The 13,977-nt window shown below is 39.7% G+C and overlaps 1 protein-coding gene across 1 annotated transcript; it reads right to left on the bottom strand.

Moving 5' to 3' along the window:
• Nucleotides 1-13,240: 13,240 nt before the first annotated feature.
• LOC113464221 (uncharacterized) lies at nucleotides 13,241-13,684 on the bottom strand (the record flags this gene model as incomplete). The annotated part of the gene is made up of 1 exon (XM_026812957.1): nucleotides 13,241-13,684. A coding segment is annotated over one exon (444 nt), but the record flags the coding sequence as incomplete, so codon positions are not given.
• Between the last annotated feature and the right edge of the window lie 293 nt (nucleotides 13,685-13,977).

Raw genomic sequence — 13,977 nt, 5'->3', positions numbered from 1 at the left:
AGAGAAGACAGTAAAAGGTGGGACGTGGTCAGAAAATAAAAAGAACGGTAAGGAAATAAATGGAAAATGCATAAATATGTGAGAAAAGGGTGGACGTCATACTCTGAAAATGAAATTAGAGTACGCGGGGGCGTATGCTTAAATTATTCATGGAAAAAATGTTCACTTAAAAGGTAGGCCAGAGATAAGTAAAGCCTGGCCCTTGCCCGCGAAATGCATTAAAGACGCCAATAAACTTCGCACTCGCGCGGAATGCTAATAAATTATCTGTTGGCAATCCCCTTTCTACCGAGCAGCGCCGAACGAAAACGTACATATCGCGGTGGCGGATGCGGAGCGTGGTAAATGGAAGAAACGCGAACGGTCTCGCTGTTTACACACGCACGCTGGTTAACGAGTTTACGTCTTAATCACCTGTTCGATTGATCTTAATCGATGTCTCTTCCTTTCTTATAAATCTTCGATCGGAATTCTCGGCCTCTTCCCCGTTCGCGATTGCGAACCTCCGCAGCTGTCGTCTGCTCCTGAAACGTGTGCCCAGCATTCTGTGGATGCCATTCTTCGGTCATTTCATTCTTCGAATAATTATGAACCATCGGCATGCTTTTACAAATCTGTGATATGTAAATGGTGATTTTTTTTTCGTTAACTGCATGAGTATTGAATTTCTGATGTATAAACTAATATTAAAATATATATATCGCTAAAATTATACAGAAACCAACGATATAAATAAATACTTGCTTATGGAAAAAGAGAAGACAGTAAAAGGTGGGACGTGGTCAGAAAATAAAAAGAACGGTAAGGAAATAAATGGAAAATGCATAAATATGTGAGAAAAGGGTGGACGTCATACTCTGAAAATGAAATTAGAGTACGCGGGGGCGTATGCTTAAATTATTCATGGAAAAAATGTTCACTTAAAAGGTAGGCCAGAGATAAGTAAAGCCTGGCCCTTGCCCGCGAAATGCATTAAAGACGCCAATAAACTTCGCACTCGCGCGGAATGCTAATAAATTATCTGTTGGCAATCCCCTTTCTACCGAGCAGCGCCGAACGAAAACGTACATATCGCGGTGGCGGATGCGGAGCGTGGTAAATGGAAGAAACGCGAACGGTCTCGCTGTTTACACACGCACGCTGGTTAACGAGTTTACGTCTTAATCACCTGTTCGATTGATCTTAATCGATGTCTCTTCCTTTCTTATAAATCTTCGATCGGAATTCTCGGCCTCTTCCCCGTTCGCGATTGCGAACCTCCGCAGCTGTCGTCTGCTCCTGAAACGTGTGCCCAGCATTCTGTGGATGCCATTCTTCGGTCATTTCATTCTTCGAATAATTATGAACCATCGGCATGCTTTTACAAATCTGTGATATGTAAATGGTGATTTTTTTTTAAATTCAGCTTCGACAATAATATTACATTTATTCATATATATTTTAAAATGTATATTCAATGTATGTAACAGGTCGAGTGAAATGTGATCTTAAAAAAAGACACTTCTTCAATTATTTTTTATAATAATTCGTTTAGTGTAGGATGTCACTTAATAATAAGAGTAGAACAAGAGTGCGCTCTTGAATACCTTCTGCATCGGGTACGTATGAAAATTATATGGCTACATGAACTGAACGCGAGGGGATTGAATTGAATTCCATACGACTCTCCTGTTTAAGTGGCTCCGTAGCGCATGTTTTCGAGGGCGTAGCAAAGCTTTCAAACAAGGTTTCTGTGGAACGCAATACAGAGGGAAACCGTGCGTTATGCCTGCCATTATGTATTGCTGCAAAATGTCGGAAGGGAAAATATAACGAGGGTGATGAATATTTATAATAGTATTCTCAAATGATTTGGCTCGGCTGTAAAGGGAAAGATTTGCATGTGTGCTGGCATGCCGATATGTCGCGATCCACGCGAGGAAAGCGCGTGGCTGCATATGGGGGTGAATAATTACAAAGAACACTTGACGTGGAATATACATATTATGTACATACTTTCAGAACTATGTACGTCCATGTTCATGGATGTACACTTATTTTACAAACGCGTATTTGACTGACAATTTTTTGGAAATTTAAGTCTTTATGTCTCGTTTCGTACACACGATAATTCATTAAAATCAAATGTTGTCCTTCCAAACTTTTATTTTATGTGCAAATCATGATATAGTACGCTAATTCTTATTAAGAATTGTCTAACATTCGTTTCGTTATAAAGATTGATCATGATTGATTCGTGAAGCAAATCATCATCCTGATTAATAAACGTGGTCATTACAAAGCCTTTCCCATTAAAGAGATGTCCTAGCTTGATCTTCCGACAATAGCAATGAAATCCTCTCCCTCTGGAGGAACGTTACGTATACTTTTTCGAAAAGAAAGGACAAGGAAAATCGGCGTCAAAGATAGGAATCACTAGATTATGTCATTATTCGTTTCGAAGGGAGAGGGCGAATGTCTTCTATCTTGCTCCGAAATGACTGGCAAGATACGAAAGAAATCAACTGAGGGTTTTTTCATTTTGTAATATCGCTTGTGCGACCTCATACAAAAATTTACTGACTTCATCCAAAGTCTAATAATTCTATCAATAACCTAATAATAATTCCAAGTTCAAGAAAATTAAAATAAACCCTGTTTACACCTGACATTTGAATAATGATGAGCATGATAAATGTTCTCATACAATCTTATTTACTAATGTAAAATATGTTCTATAATTGTAACAAAAAGGAGCCGATTAAAAGATATCAAAATGTGTAAACGAATGACTTCATCAATTTGAATATGATTTAGAAGCTGTGATCAATTATCGTGCAGTGGATTCATTTTCCTTGTACATTACTCAGCTCAGGGCTCAAACTAGAGTTCTTCGTCGCTCTTAAACCCATCTCCGTATTTTCTTGTCTTATTGCGCGCGTTAAGCCGTGTATGCACGGTCGGTCACGCGTACAGCACAGAAGTGGTAGCCAGAGGTGTAAAGCGAACGAAAGCATATATCATGGTGCAGTAATGCAATATTGGTCGGGCCAGTGTTAGCCCACGGGGCCTGACATCATGCCGATGTGTCTATGTACCCGTGCGCCCGTGTAAGTATAAGTAATGCCTGTTATTTGCCAGATATTAGTTTTTGCGCGGGACTAACTTATCGTCCTCGTAAACTGGCGCACAATTACCTGTCTCTACTGTGCGAGCAGCGAGACCTTGCAACGACTGCTCGCGTCATCTCCGAAGGGTTACCTCTCCGTGAAATTACATTTACGTCCTACTGACAATAAAACGACAATAAGATGAATGGCTGACTTGGCTTAAGGAAATTACATCCAGCAAAACGCACAGAGTAACACGTGAAATTGCTTAGAATGCGACAGTACTTTCATTATTAATTACGTGTCGCAATGGTTTCCTCCTTGACCATCGATGTTGTCAGAAAATTCAGGCTTGTGAACTTCATATGNTTTAATTAATGCAGAATGCAAACTGATATCTTATACATATGTAATACTTAAGTGAATCATGAGATTACTTTTAATACTTTATTAATAATTCGTTTTTGTAATGTGTCCCTTAGTTGATTTCTAGGATCGTCTCTTCTGAATAGTTTGTATGCTTTGTAAAAGTACCGAGAATTACGGCACGTTAGTATGTACTATGTACCTGTGGTCCAGATTAACGACGCGCGACGCGGTTGATTTACCGGTTTTCATATTATTGTGCCCTGTAAGTGTCCGATGTGACAAATGATTCGAGCGACTTTTGTGATAATAATCAACAAATTATGCAGACATCGCTGCTGAATAACGAATAGTTTCTGTTATCGGGATTGAAAGTTTGTGAATGCACACGAAGCAATCGTAAATCTATAAGAGCTCGGCAATAAATTGTTATCGTATAAACGTCGGATTACATTCAAATCTTTTTCGACGTCAGAGTTACGTGCTGTTCTACACGATGTACTCAAATAGGTTTTAAGTTACGTAAAGAAATTTTAGCTACATTATTAAATATAATGCTATAAACATTTTAGTATTTACTATTATAAATTAATAACTGTTGATCAGAATTATTGTAACTTTCCTAATTTGTACTAATTAGAAATGATAATATTATCGATTTTAACAAATCAACAATTTTCAACTAAATTTCTACGTTTGAAGTTATCAGATTTTGTGTCTCACCGTTTCTTACTTTTTCTTTCTTATCCACTTTCGGTTCAGTCTCTCGTTTGTTCCCTACCTTCTACTCGTTTGGTCCTTCATTTCATTTGGTGCAACCATTTAGGATCGGCGACATTTCCGGTTACGAAGTAGCAGCCGTTACGAATAACGGCCCGATAAGGACGATCAACGAAAGAGCTGAGTTTATGGGCTTGTGTGTGTGCGTGCCTCACAGTTGGTCCAATTAAGGCGATCCGGTAGCACAAGATCTCAACGATTCCCCAAGATTTATCCGTACCCTCTCGGCGACCACACGCAAAATATACCTTCCATAAGCTATATCGTTCGTTTCAGAGTCATGCTATTTGAAACTAAGAACTGCACATATAATGCAAAAAATGATTATATTCTGAAAATTAACAAACTTACACACGATCAATAAAAAATTATTCAATTTAGAAACGTGAAGGAATATTTATAGATTCCACTGTATGTAAGTTCCTGAATTTTTAGAATTTAATCATATTCCTTGCATTAAATGTATTATTCTTAATTTCGAATATGATAGCTTCATAAAAAAAATGTCAAATGTCCACTACTTTTAAACAACGATGTATATGAGAATAAAATTTTAGTAATTACATTTAAGTAAAGAATGATCACCCTGAGAAATACGTTGATGATTTGTACGTTTTATGATATCAACAGTGACTCAGTAAATGAGGCAGAAAGTGTGTTTAATCGAACCATTGACCCGTGACACCTAATGACATGGGAAATTTCTGCCAATGAACCCGGGAAAAATCTCACGCAGGGATAACAACCGTTTCCATCGACCTCGGAAGAAAACCGGAGGCTGTTCATTCGAGCCCGAGGGTGAAAACGCAGTGAAAGTACACCTGGCGCTACCGTTAGACGCAACTGAAAGGGATATCGTGGGGCGGAGTACAGCGCGCGAAAAATCCACACAGAAATTCCCTTGAATCTATTCCAATGGGGGAGTTTCGTCGTGTGGCCACCCAGAAACTCTGCACATAAATTCAACCATGACGGAATTCATAACGATTAAAGAAGACGGCAACGGGCAGTATACTGCGGTCGGTCTGCCCGTTGAATGTTTACCGAGGTCAACTTCTCATTGTTGTGAAAGCAACCACACACTTTTGGTCAAGCCGTGCCGACTTTCCGTTATTATACGGATTTTACGAAAACCCGCTTCAAACATTCCGAGGCGTGTATTCAGAACGCATCAACAGACATCGGTTACTTTCTTAACAGCAATTTAACACTCCTTTTATTCTGAATTTTTATCAATTCATTTTATTTTCTATAAACCTTATCATATTTCAGGATTTAAGTATATTTTAATCTTTAAGCTATCAAGTTTTGCAAAAAAAAAATAAAATAGTTACTAAATAAATTTTACACAAGGGCTATCATATCATATAATTCTGATTAAGATATTTATAATACATTTAAAACGAGATTTTATTAACATCATTCTCACTCTTGTACCTTTCACAGCCAATTCCTATTCTTTTCTTCGGAATTCTCACTTATACAGTGGAGGGCAAATCCTGCTACAAGTTATGGACTTGGATTGTCATTGACCAAAAATTTGGGTGAATAGCCAAACCGTATCCAATCGGGCGACAAATGGCAGTATTGAGGCTGCCTGCATTATATCACTGCAAACGACATTATAAAGACTTCCAAATAGAAATGACCGTAAAGCTTTCCCATAAAAGGGATTAGTTCAGATTGTAAATCAGAATGTGACAAGCTGTATAGTTGAATAGTCATAAATGTTTTAATATCAATATTTATGGAACGTGTGATCCTTTCATGAACTTGAAAGGGGTTTACAGTTTTTGAATGACCAATAGACTGCGGATTTCTATGCAAAAGAGAATATTTATGGTATCAATTTGAAAGATATATTTCACATAAACATTTGTTTGATCATTTACACATGAAATCATTCATTCAACTTTTATTATTCTGAACTGTCTTATGGCATTTATCATTTCTGCACATGCAGTTTATTACATAATTGCATAAAATCCGAGATCTACTGATCAAAGACGATTTCTCTCGTTTTGTAACTCTCATATCTGTCAAAACTACATTTCGTACAACAGTGAATGTAAATGCATACTTTATGAGAAATCGATGATCAAAAAGAATATGAAACTCGATTATCTGGCTAATTGCATTGCTCCCTTACGAAGGTCCCTTTCCAAATTGTAGCATAATCCTGTAGCTGTTAGTCCCCGAAACGAGGAGGTAGATGAGAATGAAATCCCCTCTAATGATCGCTGACTTAATATTCCCTGGACGTCGGTACTCGATTTAACGAGGGCGGCACTGCTGCAGGCCACAAAGCGCGCGTGTACCTATATGCAGGTGAAGCCACAGGACCGTTCTCGATTTGAGATCTGGCCCTTGATCGAGAAAACACCGATGCACCGGTGGGGTGACGCCAGTAAGCCGCAAGCCGACTCCAGGAGAAACGCGCGGGAACCTGTCCAACCCAGACCGGCAGATAAGGAACAGCGAGATAAGATACGCTAATTGAGAGATCTTAATTAGAGGCCGCACAGACCCTTTTCAGACCTTTTTCTTTCGCGGACACACCGCCGCGCCGGTGCCATGGCCATTCCTTCTACGCCACCATGAATCGTTCAAGTTCGTGTAAAAATCACACACTTCTCAATTCAGGGTTCCTTCTATTTTACTTCTCTACAATTTAATGGAGAAGATATTTGCCTAATGACATTTAATTTTATAATCATACTCCTGAACATTCGAAACATACTTTAATAATTTCTCTCCGTGACAAAACGAGATTGTAGTTGACCTATTTGAAATCGTTTTAATAAATATGTACAAAGAATTGTGTGGCGAGGTTGACGTTGGTAATCTCACGACACAAATCTTATATTTTTCCTCGTTGATACCATCTGGCCTGGTATAGATTTCACGTGGATCCGTTCCCGAGCTAAGAGACACTAGTTTGCCCAGACGAAAGCGGATCGCAAAGTAGGTATTATCCCGTAAGATAAAGTTTCCGGTGGCGGAGCTCGAAAACGGCCGACGTAGAAGGTAATCTTAGGATCTGGATGCGGGAACGTGGGGTACCGAGAACCACTCTCGAGGCAGTGGCGCGTGAAACTGTACGGGACCTAGGGGGCATAGAGAATCGAGTTGGCTATGAAAGAGTAGAAAGGGGGTAATAGGAAGAAAGAATGAAAAAGGGGGGGGGTGAAAAACTTAACGGCTTCATTGAGTCTGAGACGCGTGATTTCTAGATCAAACACTCGAGAGCGTTAAGAAGGAAGTTGGAAGGGTGCTTATTCGAGTCGGCTGGTTCGTGTAAGTGTAAGAAAAGGGGGTGTCAACGAGCTACGAGGGATTGAAATTCGGGGACCCACTCGTCTCGTTTTTCTACTGTCCATTCTTCGTACTTCGACCTTCCTCATCGATTTATCCCCGAAGTACAGAAAAGAACAGGGGAAGGAATACATAGGCAGGAGGATTTTTTTCACATTATTTAAGGAGTCCTTCAGAGTCTACTTCGAAGGAAATCAACGGTTGAAATTGGAGTGCCGGCGGAAGTGAGTCTTGTATCTACACCTACCACTCTCCTCTGTACATAAAAGAACGTAATACATCTCACGAACCACCGCGCTAAACAGAGAACCCGCTAGCTCCTAGTCTCAGCAGTTCGATCTGATCTCTACTGGTTGTTTGATTTTGGCTTTCGTCCTCGAGTGATTTGAGCGGATTTGCGCATCGACAGGCACACGAGTACCTTTGACCGACCAATCCATGGTCAGGGAGATTATATAAAATGTTCCACGAAATTTTTCATAGAATGTACTCAGAAAATTGTTTCAGATTTTTCTCATTATATTTGATATATGATTTTTATAATTGATGATGATTTCTTACATTTGATTTATTGATAGGAATCAAAATACGAATCCAATTATTCTGTATTTAGTGTAGTTTAGTTTATACATACCTGTAGTTCTATTATATTCTGCCAGTCATTAATATACGTTTATAAATCATTTCTTCATTTCTTCTGTTGTTGTTTAAGAGTTGAGGGTTTACCAGCATTAAGTTAACGTAAAATAAATCTTAGGCGTAGATTATTTTGTAATAAATTTATTCAACTTGCATAATTCGTTGACACAAATCAAACGATAACGACTTTATTACTATCGACTATCGACTGGATCAGCAGTCATGCCTGTAGCACTACTTTGTTCGGCCTGATACATGTAATTGTTGTTATTAATACTACTTCTACTAACATTGTACTTTTATTTAAATACTGCTTTATATATTTTATTGAATAAATCGTTCAAAATGTCATTATATCAAAAATGAAGTTTATATATTTGGTGGGAAGTGAACTATAACAAATAAACCTTTCATTCTGTAATATGCCTTAGATAATTAGAACACATACATTATAGTAATTGTTAGATGAAGGATGAGGGATAAATGAAAATAAATACGACAAGATGTAGCAGTGTATGAGCGTGTATTTGACAGTGTTTTTTCTCTCTCGTACGGCGGCACACATTATTAGAATTCGCAGTACGCACGCGATTTAAGTTGGAATGTTATATTATTGCTAGTTTCTCCGAGCGTGCTCCAATCGTTGTAACGAAGCTGCGTTATACAACGGGAACGATGTTCGTTCCGAATACTTGGCTAACATTGTGAATCGTAAACGACCTCGTTTAGCGAAAAACGGAATTCGTTAGACACGGGCCAGGTGTAATACCTCCCCCCCCCCCCCTGTCTCTCTCATAGAAAAATCTGACTTCTAACATATTGGCCGATATCCAGCGTCCACCACTGTGAAAATCCGGTTTCCAGTCTCTTACAAAACATGTGTAATAATCAGTTACATCGAGTGAAACACGCCTGGAATACATCGACACATCGATTTAGTGGGTAACAGGTGGGCCTCTATGTTACATCGCGAATTACAGTGTAGAATAACATTATTATCATCATCATCATCATCATTATCATCATCATCATCATCATCATCATCGTCGTCGTCGTTCGTTATACAACAATCACTGTATATATAATTATTATCATCGTTTCAATTGCAATCGATCGTCGTGGTGCGTCTAAGACAAGTCGGTATTAAATATCTTACAATACACAATCATCTTCCATATATTTATTTATATATATATATATATATATATATATATAATTATTTATATTCTGCCTTTTTCTTTACTTATTATGTATAACTAACTATCTACCTATGGGGTAGTGTTAGATCGATCTCACGTGTGTTTCGTTCGCGTTTACGTCTTTTCTTCATCGCCGTTTTTCTTTTTTATCAATTTTGAGAAAAACATAAAGGAGAGAGGGCGGAGTGTGTGTGTGTGTATGTGTGTGGGAGGGGGGAGGATGTGAATGATCGCTTCGGATTTCGGATGCTCGAAGTCAAGGCATAGCGTCTACAACGACTCACTCAGGGGATTCGACGAATTTTTCTTTGTGCTGTTTCCGTGCCGTTAAAAAACACTACGTCTGCTTGTGAGGAAAATTACCTCGTAAAACGCAACTAGACACGCGCGTCGCTTCGAAACATCGAGCCGTGGCCAGTAGAAAAAATGTAAAGTTTCGTAATATAAAAAACTAAACGCCCCTCCCCAAGTGACTTGACGTGGAGCAAACGGATGAAACGCGAGGGAAGTATGTACGCTCGTCGGGAGTCGCTGCGCGGTTTATCAGCAATTACACTATTCGAATCGTACGAGTACGTCACCTGTCCGTTTGACTTAATCGAAGGAACGGGGAATCTTCCCGCGTACAAATCCGTTCTATTAGTGCCGCGCGTCTATTAGTGCAAACATCGCCGTTAATCGTCGACGCATCGTTACGTAACGCTACATTTACACGTACAAAACGAATAATCGAGTTCGTCCTTTCTAAGATCGTGTTACGCCGTGACACTTGTTTCTCCTAAATGATAAATTAATTGTCAGCACTTTAATTCAGTTTCGCGCGCGTTCCTTTTATTTAGCTTGCACGCGCCACGTACCGTAAAGAGAACCTAACAATGGCACACGTACTTTTAATTTACAATAGTATTTTTTTAAATAACGAATTACGTGGTAATAGATACGAAAGAAAGAAAGAAAGAACTGAAGTATCAGAAGGATATGAGAAACTATTCGACGAAACGATTAATTATAAATATTTATTTCCAATGATACTATCAATTCTTAAAACGGAACGTGGCGCTTCTACGTATAATTTGCTGTCTACGTTTTTCTCTTAGCGACACGTACAAACACCGTTCCAGCTGGAAATAGCTCTACGCACTGCCACTCGTACGAAAATCAAATTAACTAATCAGGTATTGAGTATTCTCGGATTTAATTTCATAACATAAGAATACAAAGTGAGAGGAAAATAAGTACAACAAATGTGAAAATGAGGTCACGTGCCGTTGAAAGTATCTCGAATATGAATTTCTACGTTAATCATGTTTGTTCATGTGAAATAAAAAAAATGTATGAAATTTTTATATAGTCGCGTCATTCAACATTCGCTAAAAGAATGAAGTCCTCAGCCCTAGTCAACGATTACGATTAATTTCCGTTGAAATATTTTCATCCTCGATAAAGACATGATGAGAAAATTAAAAAATGAACTATGGAAATTCATAAACGGTAATGAAAGAGGGAACGGGAAATGAAACGGTAATGAGTAAAATTAAAAAAGAGAGCAGCGCACATTTCCGTAAATATACGAGGAAAAGGTGGTCTCGGGCGGTTTGGTTTTCGTAGTATCTAAACATGATTTCACAATAAATAAGCTACCTAGGGAGCGAGTTCTTTTTGGGAGAAAGGGGCAGGCGCTCCTTGCGTGGCGAATCTGCGAAAACGATCGAATCGGGGACGGTTCCATGCGGCTTTGTTCCATTCCTTTTCGGGCACCAGCGTACGCGATGCCCACTGATCGGATATAATATATACATATGTATATACACATATATACATACACATGAATATATGTGTATTTAATATGTATACGAGAGATTGCACGAAAGAGTTACCGCGTGGCCGTGGAACGTATCCGCCGATTCGTTTCTTCTCATCGAGTCGCCACCGTTGTTATTATATTTCGTGTACCTAATCTAGTAATACAGTCTGCGATAGCGTCCTAGGGATTAATTTCATTAACGATCAATTATAATATATTACACGCAGTCACACGCGTTCAGCAAAATGCACTCACGAATACTTAAGCTCGTACACGAACACGCAGTTTAAGCCGATACTCTCAAATACTATATCTCACTCACATTCCTATCAGAAAATAGATTTTTGTTTTCATTCCCTTTTTCTTTCTTGCTTCCGCGAATTACAACGTTCGACGCAATCGGCCAAATCGCGTCGAACGTTCATATTGTATTTCAAATACGTCCCGTATAAAATATTCAAGGATTCCGTTTATTATTTGTCCGTGTCCTAAAGATTGTTTCTGAATAAATTTACTAAAAATAGGTATATACACTATACATCGTATCTTGCTCTTCTGGAAAATTGTATACCGATTCAGGAAAATTGTATACCTCTTGTCCTAAAAGTCTGTATGTGTATATGTATGAATACGTGTCTGTGTACAGTGTAAATATATAGTGTATATGTGAATGCGCGTCCCGGTATATTCACGCACATGTCGTACCTCCTTTTGTATTATTATAAACAAGATCGATTAGAATAAGGGTAAAAAGTGATTAGGTGAATGGAGCGGCCGTTTGAAAAAGTAGTGATTCGAAAAACGACCGCGTCGCGAGCTTGGAACATCAGCGCGACGGTAAGAACTGCGTGTACGTCGCGAGCACGCACGCACGCACACATTATTCATACACGCAGGCAGCCAGGCACGCACGCACGCACGCACGCTACATTAGGCGGCGTAATTAGCACAGCGAGCGAGAGAGTCTTGCGCAGCGTGAGCTCTACTGCGCGAGCGCGCCAGAGAGTTACACCTTTTCAGCGAGTCCCCGCACCCGGTAAAGGAAATACTTCCTTTCCTTCGGAAACCGTTTACGGATAAACACGCAATCCGAAACTATATCGCGTTCCAATAGAAAGTTTTATTCTACGCTATTCAATTTAATCGTGTTTCAATTAAATTCGACAAAACCAGTTGTTAAAATCCAGCCCGACGTTCTATCGGGACGACTTATGTTCGAGAAAAATCCAATTCAATGAAAATACCTCCAGGAACACGCCTTGTTCGTGCACCTCTCCGGGACATCTACGCGGTCTGTGACAGCGCTTGAAGCACGGCAGCTGTCCGATTGCGCAACGATTTAGGCCGATCGCGCGCAAATACATTTTTTTCCATCGCTAAACATTTTATTGACCCGTTCTAGATACTAGAGACACTGTTCAACGAATTTAACTCGTAACTCGGATTCGTCCAAGTTTCGTGCGCGGAAACATCGGATCTCAAACGAGATAACGAGACACGAACGACAAATTGATGAAAATGAAAGTAAACTAACCGTAGATCTCGACACTGCTAACTAATCGTATCAAAAATTTAGCGATAGAAAGAAAGTGGAAATAATGGATATCGTGCGGTACTTGCCTGAAAAAGGATTCAGTCGGGGCAAGTGTGAATAATGGAATTTAAATGACGCATAACGAAAGCTCTACCCAACAAGACTGTCTTCCTGCAACGTTGGTACCGTATAGTTCGTTCACCGAACATAGTATTCTCTTTTTTTAATTTTCTATTTTTTTTATTTTTTTCGTTGTTGCTTGCTCGTAGCGAAATTTGCCGTTGGTCGTGAATGGAGTGTAGTGTACGCAAGCGAGCAGGAGACACGAGGCGAGCCAGCTTTGTTCGTTGCGATCAATCGAGGCGCGTGCTTCGAGCCGCGTTTCACGTGGTGCCGCGTTATTAGTGGGTTCCTGATATCTCGACCGTACGTACCACCAGCGTATTTGGCAGTCTGATCTCAGGTTCTCACTGGTGTGGATGAGGCAGTCTTGATCGGCGAGCCAACGTGCGGCTCAATAATTGTTGGCCTCGATAATGAGACGGCTCTGGTGTCGTCTTCGCGGGGCAGGGATCTTCTCGCCCTGGCGCATCTTCCAACGGTTCAAGTGCCGATAACGATGCATCGTATGAACGATTTCCCTCGAACTATCGGCCTGCCATAGGGAGTTCTTCATCGGCCTCGGCGTGAGCGACCGTTTCCTCGAGACAACGGTGTACGGCGCGTCCCGCGGATCCATCCCACCTACGCCCGCGTTCACCAGGCTGTTGTGGTGATTTATATCGGCATGGGGATTGTACTTAATGAAATTGAAACACTCCTGTCGACCAGAATGTCTCATCGGTTTCCCTTGCTTGTTGAAACCCATGAACCGCGTATTGTTTATTACGCTCCTGTACGTCAGATACGAACCTTTGTAGTCCTCGTAGAACTGGCACTTGCCCTTTTGTTTTTTAGGCTGTAACACAAAGTAAAGAATCTCCTCTTATTTTCGGTCAACATTTTCACTAATTTAATGCGTGTGCATATATTTCGTGCATTCTCACTACGAACATGTGAAGAATCAATTTGTATAAAATGAAACTAAAATTACAGCAAAATTAACAACGTGCTATTTTTCAATTGAAATCTTATCGAAATTTTCTAACTAATCGCAAGAATATAAATGTTGACTGTGTTTAAGTATTGACGTGTAACGAGGAATATAAATAAATACATTTACTCGTTTGCACACGATAACAAATTATATCT

This window comes from Ceratina calcarata, unplaced genomic scaffold (assembly GCF_001652005.2).
Source record: "Ceratina calcarata isolate Rehan_Ccalc_2016 unplaced genomic scaffold, ASM165200v1 scaffold302, whole genome shotgun sequence".
Taxonomy (NCBI): Eukaryota; Metazoa; Arthropoda; class Insecta; order Hymenoptera; family Apidae; genus Ceratina; species Ceratina calcarata.
The sequence above is the reverse complement of the archived record's forward strand: the minus strand, read 5'-3'. Positions and strand labels throughout refer to the sequence as shown.